This window comes from Oryza sativa, chromosome 6 (assembly GCF_034140825.1).
Source record: "Oryza sativa Japonica Group chromosome 6, ASM3414082v1".
Classification (NCBI taxonomy): Eukaryota; Viridiplantae; Streptophyta; class Magnoliopsida; order Poales; family Poaceae; genus Oryza; species Oryza sativa.
This window is the reverse complement of record NC_089040.1, coordinates 30,591,092-30,607,338: the sequence shown is the minus strand read 5'-3', so window position 1 is coordinate 30,607,338 and position 16,247 is coordinate 30,591,092. Positions and strand designations below refer to the sequence as shown.

The following is a 16,247-nucleotide window of genomic DNA, read 5'->3' as shown; positions in this document are numbered from 1 at the left end:
GAACCTTTTTACTACGCCGACCGGACTAACGTGGCAACATTACACACCAATCTAACTAGCGTGACACCGTTATTTGGCCACGTCGTGTGGTAGCGTTATTTCACCACATATTCACACCATCTTAGCTGACGAGCATAATAAAACTGTCAGGTCTGCAGTATGGGACGTGTCAATATTGTTTTGCCATTCTAGGCGGGCTCATGTCATCAAAAGTTTATATTTTAAAAATAAGTTTTGAAAATGTTTATTTCTAAAATTAAAAATTAAAAAAGTTGAAAAAAAAATCCGCTACAGAGAGGCGCAGCGCCCGCCACACACGCGCCCGCGCGCGCAGATTGCGTCGTCGGAGACGGAGAGGATGAACGGCGGCGGCTTGGCCCGCGCGGCGGCGCCGGCGGTGGTGGCGCTGGCGCTGGCGGCGATCCTCTCGACGCCGCCGCCGCAGCCGGAGACCTTCTCCAACATCCCGCAGACGCTCTCCGGTAAGCGAGACCGATCTCTCGCGGTTTTTCTCACGCCTTTTGCTGGGGGATGGATCGATGACGACGACGAGGTGGGTGTGGGGATGATTTTGCAGGCGGCGACGGGAAGCAGCAGGTGAGGATAAAGCGGCCCAAGTCGGCGAAGGCGCTGCAGTGCACCTCCAAGTGCGTCGCCACCTGCATCCGCGGCGGCGAGGGCCCCCTCAACGTCAGAAAGTAGCAGTACCCTCTCTCAATCTCATGTAGCCTGATCAAATATGTTCACTGAATTCCTGCAGAAAATATGTTCATTCGCCAATAATTCGAGCTCAATTACTGTTAAACCTGCAGGCCTCTGGTAGTTTTCAAGGGACAATTCCGCAGCCGGCAGTACTGGTACCTGTTCTATCGCCATTGCACCTCTCAGAATAGCTCAATTCAATTGTGCAGTCCTAGTACTATGTGAGCTCCACTCTGATTATATATTTATGTGTTTCATATGCAATTAGCTTGGCAGAGTGCTCGGATGTCTGCAATCTCATCAAGGATGGAGAAGATGGGCAATGAGGAAAGCTTTGACAAGGAGAAGCAGCAGGTACAGTTGAAGATGGTATATCCAGGCAACAACTAAACATTGCTGCTGCTCTAACATTGTGATAGTCTGCTATTGCAGCAATTCAAACCAAGGCAAGGCATGGATTCAAGGATGGTTACTGACTGAATTTTACACAAGAAACTGAACAATCCGGTAAGATTGTTCCGTGAAGTTACAGTGAGAAGAATTAGTGCAAAAAATACGGCACCGAATCCTGTGAACTTAGTGCACAATAGGAAATAGATTGTTTTGTTAAATCATTCCACAGAGAAACACCATGGAATGAAGCATCATAATATGTTATGGATTTGTTCTTTTACTTTTACTTGATTATACATGGGACCAAATGCCATAGCAGGCAGATCCAACATATGCAATAGTCGAAGACCATGAGCAGTAGGCTGTACGCACACAACATCATCAGTGAATTCCTTTACTAACTTCATTGTTTATTTGCTACTACACATACAATGTACAACATGTTTTGCTGAGTTCGACAAGAAGTCGAGGCAAGGGAACCTATTAAGACATGCTGAAGATTTTTTTTACATCTGACATCCAAAGATGTCAATCTTAATCCAGTGCTTATACCGATTCAAAATTTTACCAAACCTGCATTTCCAAGATCACTGGATGTGCATTTGCTTGTTTAAGAAATACTGTAATCCAGATACTTGCTTGCTGCAAAAGCTTGTTTCAACTGTAACCAATAGGTTTGCTCAGGAGACTTGGTCACTGTGTTTCTCATGTTAGGCTGTTAGACACGCAAATATGTTAGTGCAGGACATGTAAAATTGTAATACATTTTATTACAATCAACCATTTAGAGTGAAAACTTAAAATAGGGTAACAATGTTGTACTTTACCTTCTATGTTATCTGGATGGGGAAACATGTCAGGGCAGTTAATTTGAAAATCCCATATCTGGCAAGAAGAGGTACCGAAATCTAGAATCAAACGGAATGATGCCAAATGTGCGGGTGCCCAGGAGACTTTGCCGCCTTTGAGACACACAGTGCTCAACAAAAGTAGCTTGCTGCTGAGGTAGAAAATGTGATATCCAGATAGGGAAGCTGTTGTCGTCAACAAAACCGCGGGCAAAACAGTGCAGCATTTTAGGGACCAGAAGTTTCCCCTTTCGACTGACTCCTACCGATGCTCTAATAAAATCACGTTGTGCATCTTGGAGTTCTTCCCTTACATTGCCTGCTGTATATATCTTCACCTGTAGTGATAATTCGTCCTTTGTTATCATTAAGCTCAGCAGAGGAAATAATCAGGATGCATGCTATACTGGTCAATGCCAATGAAGGAATCAACAAATGAGTGAGCTAGTTTACCGCAGGAGAAGAGTACAATCCACAGCTGAGAGCAAATGTCAAGAGTGGCTCAGGTGACCCAATGCAAAACTTTTTCTGCTCCTCAGGCACTTTTATCTTCTGAAGGGCAAGAAGCAGAGCCTTACTCAAAAAGAAAGAAGTAGCTGCCATCAGTTTACGTTGACAGGGCAAAATGTAAAAAAAAACAAGCAGCTTTGTCAGTTGGATGCCAGTTCACATACCATTTGTGGCCTATGATTTGGAGGTTTCATCTTCAGAATCACATACTCGATGAATGCAGCGCTGAATGAGTGACCTCCAATTGTATATGCGGCCTAAAATAAATCAAAGGCGATATTATTATTCAGACAGACGAGCAACATCATTCATCGAACAGATGTATCGATAAGTAAAATTAGTTGTGTGTTCATTACTTCAAACACCAAATGAGGGGAGAAACAACCAGTAAATAAGAATAAAGTTTTCCAAACAAACCTTTTGCATTAGGGAAAATAATTTTATGTCACTCCGTGGAACGCCATAAGCAAGATAAGCCTGTAAAAGAGATAAAGCAAGCATTATCACTCACTGTAACATAATGTTATATACAAGTGAAGTGAATTTGCAAAATACGCACATGCATCATCAGTGCATTGTATAAATTGATCCAAAATGCCAACTTTGCGTCATCACCGAGGTGAATTGGGTTTACTTCTGCCAATTGTTCAATCAGCAATCTGCGCTCAGATAAGTGCCAATAGTATGGATGAGTGGATCCAAATGTTAAGAAGGAAAAAGAAAATCAAGAAAACAAGAATGTTCCCATGTTGTAATACAAATGGAACAGAAATAAAAGTACAAAGGTGGTGTTTCCTTGAGCTAAAACAAGTGCATTGAATCATTTTTGGTACACAGATTGTCAGATATGTTACCTGAATTTCCTTAGTGATTCTGCAGCATACTCAAGTTGTTTCTTCCCAACTGACATCCACGAAACTTCAGCCGCTGCACCGTAGCTCCCAATGTCAGCCCAACTAAGCTTCTCGCGAGCTTTGTACGGATCAAAGACGGTCTCTGAAGCTAATAGATTATTGTTGTAGTTCAAATCGACCTGAGGACTCTGCACCCAGGAGGATATGGAAGTTGGTTCGGACAGCGACCAGAATGCAGAAATTGAATAGTTTCCGCTAGGAGATGGTCCAGACTGCTGCTTCTCCGTCGAGGGAGTCCTCGAGGACTCCCTGCAGGAATCTGACAAGGAAATGAAGATGTTCTTCATGCAGCGAACGATGTCCTCCGAAAGCTGATTAGGATTGCCAAAGCATTTGGATGAAAGCTGCCTCTGTAGTTTCATAGCTGAGTCGTGCAGGACAGCAAAAGGATAAACCTTGTCCACTCTACATGACTTCTCGTTTGCGGTGTCCTAGTAGCAACATGAATTCACAAAGTTAAGCATCAATAGCATATAGGTAGTGTACTCAACTCTTCATCTGAATTAGGTCCATATATGAATATGAAACCATAGGAGCCAATTCTTGGAAATTGGAGTTATGGACCATGTTGAAAGAGGATGGCTATGCTGAATTCAGTCATTGTTAATGATGATTCAGAGTCATTGTTATTCAGCAATGCATATACTGAAGAGGACAGATTATTCAGAAATTCAGTACCTATGCAAATACTATTCAGAAATACAGTACTGAAGAGGAAAGGAGAAGAGGGTCCATACATCTGATTCGGATTTGGTGGAGTGGCAGGAGCAGACGGAGCGTGGCTGCTGCAGCTGCAGCTGCGGTGGCGGCGGCGCCTGCTTGAGGCGGTACTCGACGAGCCTCCTCTCGTTCCGCTCCTGGATGAGCTGAAAATGCAGGGACACCATGTCGTCCTCCAGCTTGGAGATGGTGCCTTCCAGGATGGAGATGTTGGAGAGCAGCTCCTGTGCCTGCAAACTCATGGAGCTTCAGAAACCAAGAACACACCAATCCAATCAATCGAAATGCAGATCGACATGGGTGCGCGCGTCGTACGTTGGTGGGGAGGTAGGACATGTCGGCGAGAGTGAGCGCGGCGCGGTGGAGCGCGTTCTCGAGGATGGCGTGCAGCGTCGTCTCCTCCTGCAGCGCCTTCTGCAGCTTCTTCACCTGCAAACCATTGCTCTCTCCATCCTCTCAATCACAGTCACATCGCATCCGATTGAAAACGAGGGTAGGAAGGGAAGTGGATCACTCACGTCCTGCTCCAGCTGCGACCTGCAGGAGGACGCGGCGGCGGAGGCGGAGGACGACGACGAGGAGAAGCCCCTCCTCGCCTTGGCCGACAGCGACAGCGGCGGCATGGTGGCGCGCGAACCTGCACTCCCTGTCACCGTACTCGGAGAAGAGAAGAGAAGACGAAGCAGTGGAGGTGGAATGGAATGGAATGAAGTGCAAACACTGCGACAATGGCAGCGTGAGCAGTGTGGGTGGGAGTGGGAGCGAGGAGAGAGTAAAAACTTGCTGACCAGTACTTCAAAATTTGAAATGTACGAGTAGTGTAGTGTGGCGTGTCGGGGGAGGCGGACGCGGACGCGGAGTGGGTGGCCAAACCCAACCCGCAGCTCGAGAAAGGCGGGGGCAGACGAGCGAGCGCGACACCACGACCCACCTGGGAACACACGTAGTAGGACCTGTCTGGGAGCTTAATACCGTGAGAAACAATTGATAAAGTTGGTAGCCGGTTTTTAAGGATTTGAAAAAGCTGAGTTTTCAGCTCCTTATTTCTATTTCTAGTTTATTTTTTAAATTTTATGACCACACCTTCTCGTAATCTAAACTTAAAAAATTAGATTGTTTTGAAAAGTTTCTAATTTAGAAGCTCCCCAAAGAGGTTCAGAATCTCCCATGAAAAAACGAAGCAGATTAACGTATGATTAATTAAGTATTAATTAGAAAAACTTTTAAAACTAGATTAATATGATTTTCTAAAGCAAATTTTCTATAGAATATGTTTTTTTATAAAAGATGTAAATTTTAATAGTTTGGGAAGCACGCGCGTGAAAAACGATACAGACATACAGTGAAGGCTGGGAAGCACCACAAGCCAACTCAGCCTGTATATTATACTCCCTCTATTTCAAAATGTTTGACACCGTTGACTTTTTAGTACGTGTTTGATCATTCGTCTTATTCAAAAAATTTAAGTAATTATTTATTCTTTTCATATCATTTGATTCATTGTTAAATATACTTTCATGTATACATATAGTTTTACATATTTCACAATTTTTTTGGAATAAGACAAACGGTTAAACATATGCTAAAAAGTCAATGGTGTCATTTGAAACGGAGGGAGTAGTTGATAGTTCGTAGCGATACGTGACGAGAGGAAGGAAGAAGGGGACAGGTTGGGCGGGGGAGGCATGGCGCCGCGAACCGCGCGCCGATGCCCACGACCGCTTCGCCATCCAACCCCAAATACCCAACCCAAGAGAACGAGAGCTAAGCTAGCCGCTAGCTAAGCCAGGAGTCCGAGGCGAGTCCGTTGTCCGGCTCGCTCGTTGCGTTGCTAGAACGCTACGCTTTCCACTTTGTTTTGACGGTTTTGTTTACGGTTACCGTGGCAAAGTGGCAGCCAGCCAAAGCTTGGCCCTTCCTTCCAGCACGCGGCCCGGAGCCCAAGGATCGGATCAGAGGCAGCGACCACCCCACTGTCACGGATCCAGAACAAATTCCACCCATTTTAGCATGGTACATACTCTAGGATTAACCTGCTTTTAAACCTGAAAACCCCACAAACAACAACTAGTACTAGTAATTAAACACATCCTAAGATAACTTACTACAGTACAGGCTCTGACATATGTCGAGGGTCCAACCTCAACTACCATTCACTCCTGTGAATTCAATGGCAAGTTGGCAACACTGGGGCGGTGACCTCGCGACAGGGAGAGTGGAGAGTGGTGCCGGCAGAGCCGCACCGACCGAGAGGGGCAGCAGACACTGAGAAGAGTCAGATATGCAGTGAACAGTGAACACTCTTTCCTTCTTTCTGGTGGTCAATCGAAATGGAATGCAGATAAGCTCTACTACTGCCAAGTGCCGAAACTCGAACATGGAAATTACTGGAAAAAAGAAAAGAAAAAAAAAAAGCTCCTCCAGCTGAAACTCTGAAACATGCCAAAGCCTGTCGGCCCATTAAATATACTAATAATATCACTAACAGTTTTCGTAAGTATATAAGAAGCATATGATGAGAAAAGACAATAAAGATCATGCATACTCCCTATGTTAAAAGAAATTAATTTTGGGTTGGAATCTAGACATATGTACATATATTTGTATTAACAGAGAAAGCATGTATTAGATATAATGCCATATGTCGATATCATAAATGAGAGTAAACAAGGAGGGTAATTCAACACAGGTAATGCCACCAAAACACTATGTTCACCTGTCGTTTTCCATTTTGTAACATGGTTAAACTACAGAGGTGATTTGACTGAAACTAAACCAGGTAATCCAACAAAGAAACAGCATAGTACGAGCACTAAGAAATGCTTTGTCAGAGTCTGGAGGATAAGCATAATGCCAGAAAGACCCAAAAAAGAGCTGAAAGCACTGCTCCAGACCATAGCACTTTCTCACTTGTAATAGGAGGTGGTCTGCCCTGATGAGATCCAGTCACCCAGTTGACTAGTGAGCCTACTATGCTGTTGAGCCCCAGAAGCACCGCGTACGCATGGCTCACAATGGGCGAGGCGAAGATTGTAGTGTAGATACTCCATCGTTCTGAACCTCTCTTGCTCAGGATATGTCCTCTTCACAACATGCAGCTGCTCGGATATGCTCCGGTCAATGTTGTATATGGAAGCACCGAAGCATGTTTGGCTCAAGATCCTGATCGCAAACGTTTGCAGCTCAGGGGTGTCAGTCCCATGTGCCGACCACCAACGAACTGCAATTTAAAAGTAAGAGATGGTAAGGATGTGTTTCTTTAATATGAACAAAAGCAACAACTGCATTCGTTAGTTCCAGTTCTAAACATCGAAGAGAAGATTTTCTACTACTACAACTTAAGCAAGTCAAACAGTTCAGGCTGTGGCAGGTTGCCTATTACATGGGAAGTGTTTGCATCAGTGTAACACGGGAGGGAACCAGTTTTGGGGGGGGGGGGGGGGGTAGGAGTGAAGACAAACTAGAAAGATAACCTCACATTAATGCCCAAGTGAAATGAAAGATAAAACCACTTGTTCTAAAGGTAACCTTAGTGTCCTTACGTCAATTAGAAAAGGAGAGCCAGTATAAAAGGTGCAAAAGAGACCTCATATTTGCATCGAAGGGGATATCAAAGCACTTTGTTTAAATTCACTCTTATATATATGTTTTGTGTATCGTTCAGGCGGAGAACAGAACCTGATTTACCATGTTGACAAGTAGACTAACAGTCTAACTCTAATTGACTTAGTACAACATTCTGACTTTTTCTTAGAACTACAACAACATTCTGGCTTTAACAAAAAATATGATAATCTTTATGCCACTTTGCACATAACAAATATGCTTTTGTAGTGCATCTTAGTTAGTAATGCACATGCCAGATCCATGGAAAACCTTGTAACATTATTATATCTTGCTGTGTCTAAACACTGTACATGAGCTCGCAATAACATGTGATTGAGGGACATTTTACATGAGAATATGCTATACTTTACCTTGTGGTATTTCCATTGTTTGCTGAATTGCTGAGTCTGAATCAAAAGGAGCTGATTTGCGTCGATACCTATCCATTTGTATGGCCACTTTCTTAGGATCATAATGGTTTTTGGCCAGACGGGTTACACAGGCATTGGTCCCACTTTTGATTTCAGTATCATAACTGAATCTTTCTGTGTAAAAGATCCTTGGATTCAGAATATAACCGGCAGCATGGACTGGGGTATGCAAGTAATGATCCCATATCTCATCAACCATAGGCCAATAATCACCATGTTTGTCTCGAAGATTGCACTTTATGTCTTCTTTTGCGCAATCCATAGCATCATACAAGATACCTATTGGGCAATTATCAGCTTCCAGTTTGTACAACACAGTGATAAGTGGATCCGTAAGCTTCAAAATATCAGCAGCAGCACTCCAAAATGCATTATCAGTTTTTACTACTTCATAGACATGCCTGAATGAACTTCTAGAAGCCAAATCAGAGGAAGCCCATTCAGGCGAGCTAAACATCTCCACCAAATTTATTCTCTCAGATACTAACTTCCCTAATGTGATGAACATTGCCACAAATTTTAAATTAGAACTGCTCAGAATCTCGCCGCCCTGAATATACTTCCCTTTCAGTTCCATTGGCACTGCATGGCTATAAATGAACCTGGTAATTTCTCTTGCCTTGATTAGGACCTCATTGACATGATCAAGTGCTGCTATGTTCTCAAGCAGAAGGTTGATGCAATGGTCAGCACATAGTGTGAAGAAGAACGAGTAGCCATATCTCTTTAGCACGGCATGCTCTGCTGCTTGCATATAAGGTGACTCATCATTTGTGATAACCTGAACAATGTTGAGGACACCAACCTCTTCCACCACACGGAAAAGCATTACTGCTAGCTCATCCACGTCATCAATGATATCAGAGACATCCATTGATTTGATGAACAACATGCCTTTACTGCAATGCACCAAAACACTAATGAAGCTTTTACCACATCGACTCTCCCAGGTATCCAAAATTACACTGCAGCCATTCATTTCCCAGTGTTTCTTGAGATCCCTTGCATGGCATTGAATTTCTCTTAGTTGCTCCTCCATAATCGATTCATAAGTAGGGATTGCCACCTGGGCCCAGGCAAGCACATCAACCATGTCCTTGAAAGATGGCAAGTGGAGAATACCAGGCTCAAGTCCAGCTTCAAAGATGAGCTTGCCTATTGACTTTCTTGCCTGAGAATTCAAGTAATCATTAGTTGGCTCCTTTGAGGATTCCGAATCTTGCATCTGTGATGAAGAATTCTCCATAGAGAAACTCAATGGATCAATTCTCTGCCCTGAAGATATTTCCGGTGGCTTATTCATCATACACGGATTTTGATATGGAGGCCTAGTTACTTCTATAGTCTGGCCTCCCTTCTGAGATGAACTTGCATTGCAAGAAACATCATGGGCATTTACTTGTGTAGTTTCCCCGGGCTGCACCAAATTATTTGTGAAGTGAACAAAGCAGCGGTGCCAACTAACAGAGCCTTCTTGATCCGTACCGGATGTAATTGGCTGCAAAAGAGGTCGGCAGGCATGAGCAGATGTGAGGGATAGATTTCTTACTGGAGGAAGCTCAGAAGATTTATGTTTTCCTATTTTTCGGGCTATCCAATCTTTCTTGCGAGCCTCTAGTGAACTCTTTATGCTTTGCCTGACACTGTCAGGTACTAAGCTGCAAGGATAAACATTGCCCCTGATGCCCGCTAAGTGGTGCTCCAGACGGTTGTATGTCCTAACCACCTTCCCACAGTAATTACAGCTCACCTTCTGTGTTTCCTTATCGACAGTTTTGCCATGCTTTTCCTTTTCAAGCCTCCTTCTCTGAGTATCTTGGGTAGTGCAAACCTGAAGAATAGTTATAAAGGCATATTATGTAATGCAAAGTAACTAACATTGTCTTATTCCCAACATTATCCAGTGTGTAAAGTTTCATAAGTTATCAGATTTCATCTGCTTGCTCACCAATATGATGGTACATGATGACTACTAAGATCACAGAATGCACCATATAAAACACATGATAAACAACAGTTTTAAAGAATCCTAAGATCCAATCCACCCAAAAAATTTTAAGAAAAAATGAAAACAGAAATTGTTAGGCATCATACATTTGAAGTTCAAACATGGTATTATGTGGTGGTACAGAATGCTCATTTTTTTTATACAACTTGCCTCAAGAAAAACATAAAAAGATATGATCATATGATCTACATTCTGATGCATATTTACCAAAAGAAGAAGGGTACAACTCTGGTCACACAATGAGTTAACACTTTTTAACAGCAACCATGACAGGTCGGTTCAAGAATTTTCCACTTTCACCATACTTCCTTCTGTAAGCATGTAAATAGATCATTACATGGCCAATGTTCCTCTCTTAGTCTATACTCTACAGTAACGAAAGCTATCGGCAAACGTGGAAACCACCTTCAGCACAAAATTTATAAAATATATCTAACTCTATAGTGATAATACATCAGAGGCAACACATGGGCATGCCAAAATTACCTTATGCAGCGAAACAAGTTCGCTCGCAAAGCGTGTAAAAGATGTGCGACTGTGCGCTGATCCAAAGTTGTTAAGAACTATTATTATTTACCCCCTTCCTGGAAATCCTCGTTTGCTAAAATTCTCCATTCCGTTTCGCTCGCAAAGCGTGTAAAAGATGTGAGACTGTGCACTGATCCAAAGTTGTTAAGAACTATTATTATTTACCCCCTTCCTGGAAATCCTCGTTTGCTAAAATTCTCCATTTCGGATAACCTAGCCGTATGATCTCTCAATCTAATCGACTCAAAAGCCTACTGAAATCCAACATTATACAAACTAAGTAACTCTTAAACAATCAAAACCTAAAACCTAAAACGAGTAAAAAAAAAGGGGAGGAGGGGGGTACGGCTTCTACACGCTCCAACCCCGATTTCTCCCACAGCATAGATGGGCTCCTACTCCTACATACATCCCCGGATCACCACCAGAATCCACTCCAAAACCCCAACATCTACAAAAGAATTTTTACCATTGCCTCCTCTTCTCCCATGCGCGAACGAAGCAAAGGGGGGCGCGCAGCAGCAACCGGCAGCCCCGCCGCGCCTCCTCCCGCCGACGACGATCCCCGCGACCTCCCCCCCTCGCCGTACTCCCCCTCGTCGCCTCCTAGGGCTTGAGCAATTCGCTCTTCACGGGTGGAGATGAGAAGAGAAGCGATGAGGAGAAAGCCCGAAAGGGGTAAGCTTTGGAGCAAGATGATCGAAGCGGGTTTTTGGCATTTTGCCGTTTCAGGTGAGGTCGAGGGGCATTTTGGTAAAAACATGGAAAGAAAGGGGGCAGAAAGAAATTGACTCCCCATTGACCATGGCTTGACCAAGAAATCCCTAGCACGCGTTCACACTCAGTCTTAGCTTCAATTTATTACTTGCTGCAAAACAAATCCTATAAAATTTTGTAAGTCCATATTTTGATTTTTGATTATAATTTATCTGCTTCCAAATTCAGATTCTCATTCCCCAAAAGTCCAAATTTATATACAGTGGCTAAAATTCTCAAGAAGAGAGATGCATTTGCATGCAGCTGAGAAATCCTTGCCTTCTTCCTCTCTACACAAGCTATGAACACTGGTGCTCATCGCCGACATGAACCCTAGCTCTCTTGCTACCCACCGGCGGCGACGACTTGCATTCTGCGTCTGGTGATTTATCCTCGGATGATGGCTGAGCTGAAGTGGCGGCGCCTGCTTCGGATTCGGCCTCCTTCTTTTCTGATGTTGGTTTTGGCGATTCCGGTTGCGATTCGGCTGGGGGTTTCAGTGAGAGGGAGTTGCTGCTGATGCTGACCTTGTGCTGCTCTTCCAGTATTCTCTGCAGGTATCTTGCGTGTTCTTCGATTCGCAGCTGCAGTTGCCTTTGCACCTGGTGATTGAAAAAGGTATAAATTGTATGGATTGGGGATATCTAGTTCGGATTATTTGTGAGCCGCATGCTTTTCCTGAATATGTGTACTGATTTAACTGAAAATTTGGTCACTGAACACTTGCAGCATATTATTTGATTTTGACCAAATTCACTATAGTGATGGCAGATGAACAATGATCACAAGTGCAGATGAAGAATGATACTACAACATCAGACGGATTGCAAACCCTGCATTCTAGAGTTTCTGATACGCACCTCTAACTGTTCATGAAGCTGTTTCTGAACCTCCATTTGCATTCGTAGAGCTTCTGCCACTTGTAAGTTCCTAAGAAATGGGACAATGGAAATTTAGTAGTTGTAAGTTCTAAGATCACAGTGTTTATGTTTCTGAGTTCTGGTGTGAGCAATTAGAAGGCTTACTTCTTTTTGACTGAATCATTTCCACTGCTACCTGACTGAGATTTCTTATCCTCTGAGGATGCCTTCTTGTCTGCATATAGCATGCATCAGTAATTCAGTATTCAGAATGACAAAACAATCTAAAAAAGATATCAACTATTTTCTCAATTTACCTTCCTTAGTCTCTGGGAGATATTTTGCGAGGCGATACTTCTGCACAATAAGGACAGAGAAACTGTAAGCAAAATATGAAAACATAGAAGGGTGCTTGATTTTCCAGTAAAAATGGTAGTAAATGAATATAAAGTGATACACTGATACCTGCAAATGACTCTTTACATGGTAGATAGTCAGGCCTTCTACTTTCATAAGTTTCAGCACACCTTTAGGAGTTGCCTCTGTATGAGATAATGAAATAAACCATTTAGACAACTTCAAAATTATTCCTTTTAAGGTACTGAAAATTGCAAAGCATTTATGGCCACCCTACTTTCAGGTCCATCTAGCTTGTTCACAGCCTCTACAAAACGCTCATGGAGCTCCAGTGTCCACCTCAACCTCGCCTTGTTAGTTGTCGCGGATCCCGAAGATGACCGAGGCGAGCTAAGCTGAACTTTCACAGGAGATCCTGCTTTCTGTACACTCTGGTTGGAGCAAGATGATACTGGAAGTGATGAAAGTTGCGGCGGCGTGCCGTATATGTCCTGAAAATAAAAGAATTGTTGTGTAAGAAGATCAATGGACTACTCAATTTACAGTGAAGAAAATGTTTCAGTAAAGGCAATGAATAAACTCACATCTAACCGAGGGCTCTCCTCATTGTCAGTGATGGCAATCCCTAGCTGCTCAGACAAGAACTGGAACTCCATCTGCTCAGCAAAAGCCATGGCATTGTTTTCTCCATGGAAGCTGCCATCAGAAGCATCTCCTCCAGAGAGATTGAGGAAATCCTTCAGATCATCTGACTGTTCAGGTTCATCATGAGCATTGCCAATATCACCATCACCACCAGGTACTAGCAGGGAGGAGCTTGATGAGTGCCCTGCTGAAACCTGCTGCTCACACTTAGGAGGGTGAGGCAGGAATGGTAGAGTGCCCAATTGCCGGCACGGCTCCGTCTCCATCGACGACGACGAAAACAAACTTGTGCAGAAGGTTGAAGAATTTGAGTAAACTGGCTCTGAAACATTGGGATGTGAAACATGAGACAGTGGACTTTCAGGTTCAGGTTCAGAGCTTCTTTTCTGAAACGGCAGTATATTTGGCAAGCTTGATGATCTGATCAGCTCAATCTTGATGCTTGAGGACTGACTGGAGGATGACAAATTGTCATCTATCAACCCTTGAAAATCCGGTTTAACATCGAACAGCTTATGTGCAGAATGTTTTGTGGATGGACAGGTTTCCACTATTTTGTCCGGAGCAGTAATCTGCTTCACTGCAACAACACTCTGGGAGCTCATGCTGGTTCAGTTGATTGATGGCTTTATCATCCACTGGCCAGTGCATCACAATGGATGCTTGCTGCAAGAGTACAGTGAGATAAATTTTAATAGTCAGCGAAACATATTCGTAATCTAAATATTTCTCAGATATATGCGTTCATAAGAAGCTTGCTTATAATAAAAAAAATTGTGTAGATAACTAGCAATTTACACAAGAGGAGGTTCTAGTGTCTGAGACCCTGAGTATGTTATGTATTACGCCGAAATATTTAGATCTGAGTTATTAATCATTTCTATTAAGTTCTGGTAGTGCAGTAATTACATTAACATAAATACTCAGAAAAATCAGTTCCCTAGAAAAATCACGGATAAGATTCCACATATTTGCTCACTAGTAAAAGGAACACGAAAAATCACAAAAAAAAAAAGCTTTCCTCTCAAAAAAAAATGTAAAAGTTGCAGATAACATTACTTGTCTGTTGACTACAGTACAGTAATTTTCCAACTGTCTATCTGAGTTACAGAAATTTCTTTTCAATACATAAAAAATCACAAAGGAACGTTTTTGGAGTTTCGCAAAAAGCAAAAAAGAAAAGAAGAAAAAAAAAGGACACACGAGATTCTCACATTCGGCACTCTTTTTTGGAGAAATTTCCCGTGTACAGCTTGAGTATATGCCGTCCTGTCTGTCCGAGAGAAGCATGGACAGCATATACAAACTCTGAAGCCCAGATTCACAGCATCAGATATTCAGAGGCAGAAGAAAAAAAACAACTAAAAATCAGCATGAAATTCTTGGAACAGTTCAAGTGAATCACACATGGATATCTCTCATATCTAGTACAACAACCGAAGAAATTCCCATGAAAGCATATGAAATGAGATAGAGTGAACAGAATCAGAAATGGGAGAGGATTAAAGCAAGAAATGAGGTCTGAATCCCTGACAAATTAGTAAGACCAGCAGAAATTATGAATGAAAGCAGTTGAATCTCGCAAGAACGATGCCAAGAAATCCAAAGAACAGAGAGAACAGCAGCAGTGCAGATAAAAGGATGGATCTTTGAAATCTCAGCCTCACCTGAAAGCCCAAAGAAGATAACAGGAAGTAGGCTTGCAGGAGATTCAGAATCTGGATGCTTCCAATCCTCTCACCCCCACTGTCTCCACTCTCTTCTCCTATCCAACACCAAATCTCTCTCTCTCTCTCTCTCTCTCTCTCTCTCTCTCAGCCTCTCAGGGAGGCCTAAGACCTATATCTGTTACTACTGCAAATCATTGGTGGCCAGTGACTACTCCTTCCTTTGGTGTCATGGTGTGACTACTACTCAGAGGTTGGTTGGCTGGCTGTTTTGCTTTGGTCATTGGAGGAGTTAATATTGTCTACCCTTTCTTGAAGCATTTCTTTTTCATTTTCTGATTGTATCTTAATTTTGTCCATGTTTGCTCTCCCTGTCAGCACATTTTTTTTATTTAATTTAACCATGTTTGGGAAGCAAGGAGAGAGTTAAGGTCCCTCAAAAAAGCCCACCAAGCATTTCTGGTAATATTTTGGGGGCTCTAACCAGGCCATTTCTGGCTGTGGTTAGTGCTAGTGTGCATCAATGATTTGAATGCTACTATTATACCCTTTTTTTATATATAAAGCAAATTCACCCGGTTGCTGTCTAGGAAAGATGTTTGGCTACTTGTTAATATTAATATTGTTCTATTGCAAACCATGTACGAGAAAACAGGAGCGGTAGACACGAAGTTGTTTAGATTTGGCTTAGATCATGATGAGACGATTGGTACATGGAACTACTATGATTTCTTTGTTAATATTTCAAATACGTTTGCTTTGTTATATTTCAGAAAGAAACGTGCAGAAACCAATAAGCAGTAGAAAGTGATTTTTTTAATAAAGAAAACAGCTACTATGTAGTAGTGAAATACCTTGGTGAACATATTGAGAGGCAAACTTTTGGCCTTTGCTACAGGTACTTATCACCTGTCACTATAAAGACAAGGAAAGGATGGGAATTAATTTGCCTGATGCAACGCATGATTGTTAGAGTCTGATTATCAAGAGAAGGCTAAAAAGAGTCACTCTGTTAGCTTTGAGTGTCTAGAAATTGCCATATTGATAAAGAATAAAGTGGATATGGTCTAAATTGATCAATATGATTATATAAAAAAACACTGTGTCATTTTTAGGATTTAAACCGGCCACTGTGTCAAAGAGACAAAAAAAGGCAAAAATATTTATATTTATACAAACAGAGGCAAGAGTTATAATGAAATGCAATTCTACTTCAAATAGCTCCGTGAAAATTCACCGAAGAACATTTGTCTAGTTTGAACTGCATAAATTCAGCAAAAGATTCAAATGAAATAATATAGT

The 16,247-nt window shown here is 42.4% G+C and overlaps 4 protein-coding genes across 6 annotated transcripts; 1 reads left to right on the top strand and 3 right to left on the bottom strand.

The window, feature by feature from the left end:
* Positions 1–273: 273 nt before the first annotated feature.
* On the top strand, positions 274–1,604 carry LOC9268105 (uncharacterized). Of its 2 annotated transcripts, none has more exons than NM_001421879.1 (5): positions 274–482; positions 578–698; positions 813–857; positions 971–1,056; positions 1,135–1,495. In NM_001421879.1, the coding sequence occupies exons 1-4, from the start codon at positions 359–361 to the stop codon at positions 1,026–1,028; spliced, it is 348 nt and encodes a 115-aa protein (NP_001408808.1). In that variant the 5' UTR covers positions 274–358; the 3' UTR covers positions 1,029–1,056; positions 1,135–1,495. The 2 variants fall into 2 exon arrangements, with proteins under 2 accessions (NP_001408808.1, XP_015641917.1); XM_015786431.3 differs by having other exon boundaries at positions 325–482; positions 578–690; positions 1,135–1,604.
* On the bottom strand, positions 1,474–4,861 carry LOC4341992 (uncharacterized). The gene is made up of 10 exons (NM_001421880.1): positions 4,606–4,861; positions 4,403–4,516; positions 4,105–4,317; positions 3,308–3,798; positions 3,013–3,112; positions 2,871–2,930; positions 2,618–2,710; positions 2,397–2,516; positions 1,923–2,281; positions 1,474–1,810 (listed from the first exon to the last, which is right to left on the bottom strand). Exons 1-9 carry the CDS (start codon positions 4,708–4,710, stop codon positions 1,961–1,963), a joined length of 1,617 nt encoding a protein of 538 aa, NP_001408809.1. The 5' UTR covers positions 4,711–4,861; the 3' UTR covers positions 1,474–1,810; positions 1,923–1,960.
* Positions 4,862–6,712: 1,851 nt separating this feature from the next.
* On the bottom strand, positions 6,713–11,352 carry LOC4341991 (uncharacterized). 2 transcript variants are annotated; one of them, XM_015788664.3, is made up of 4 exons: positions 11,130–11,352; positions 9,875–9,955; positions 8,065–9,622; positions 6,713–7,307 (listed from the first exon to the last, which is right to left on the bottom strand). In XM_015788664.3, exons 1-4 carry the CDS (start codon positions 11,148–11,150, stop codon positions 6,994–6,996), a joined length of 1,974 nt encoding a protein of 657 aa, XP_015644150.2. In that variant the 5' UTR covers positions 11,151–11,352; the 3' UTR covers positions 6,713–6,993. The 2 variants fall into 2 exon arrangements, with proteins under 2 accessions (XP_015644150.2, XP_015644149.2); XM_015788663.3 differs by having other exon boundaries at positions 8,065–9,955.
* A 198-nt stretch (positions 11,353–11,550) lies between these two features.
* LOC4341990 (protein PHOSPHATE STARVATION RESPONSE 3-like) lies at positions 11,551–15,391 on the bottom strand. The gene is made up of 8 exons (XM_015788665.3): positions 14,946–15,391; positions 13,218–13,944; positions 12,911–13,124; positions 12,742–12,818; positions 12,594–12,633; positions 12,442–12,511; positions 12,277–12,346; positions 11,551–12,018 (listed from the first exon to the last, which is right to left on the bottom strand). Exons 2-8 carry the CDS (start codon positions 13,881–13,883, stop codon positions 11,716–11,718), a joined length of 1,440 nt encoding a protein of 479 aa, XP_015644151.1. The 5' UTR covers positions 13,884–13,944; positions 14,946–15,391; the 3' UTR covers positions 11,551–11,715.
* Positions 15,392–16,247: the final 856 nt, after the last annotated feature.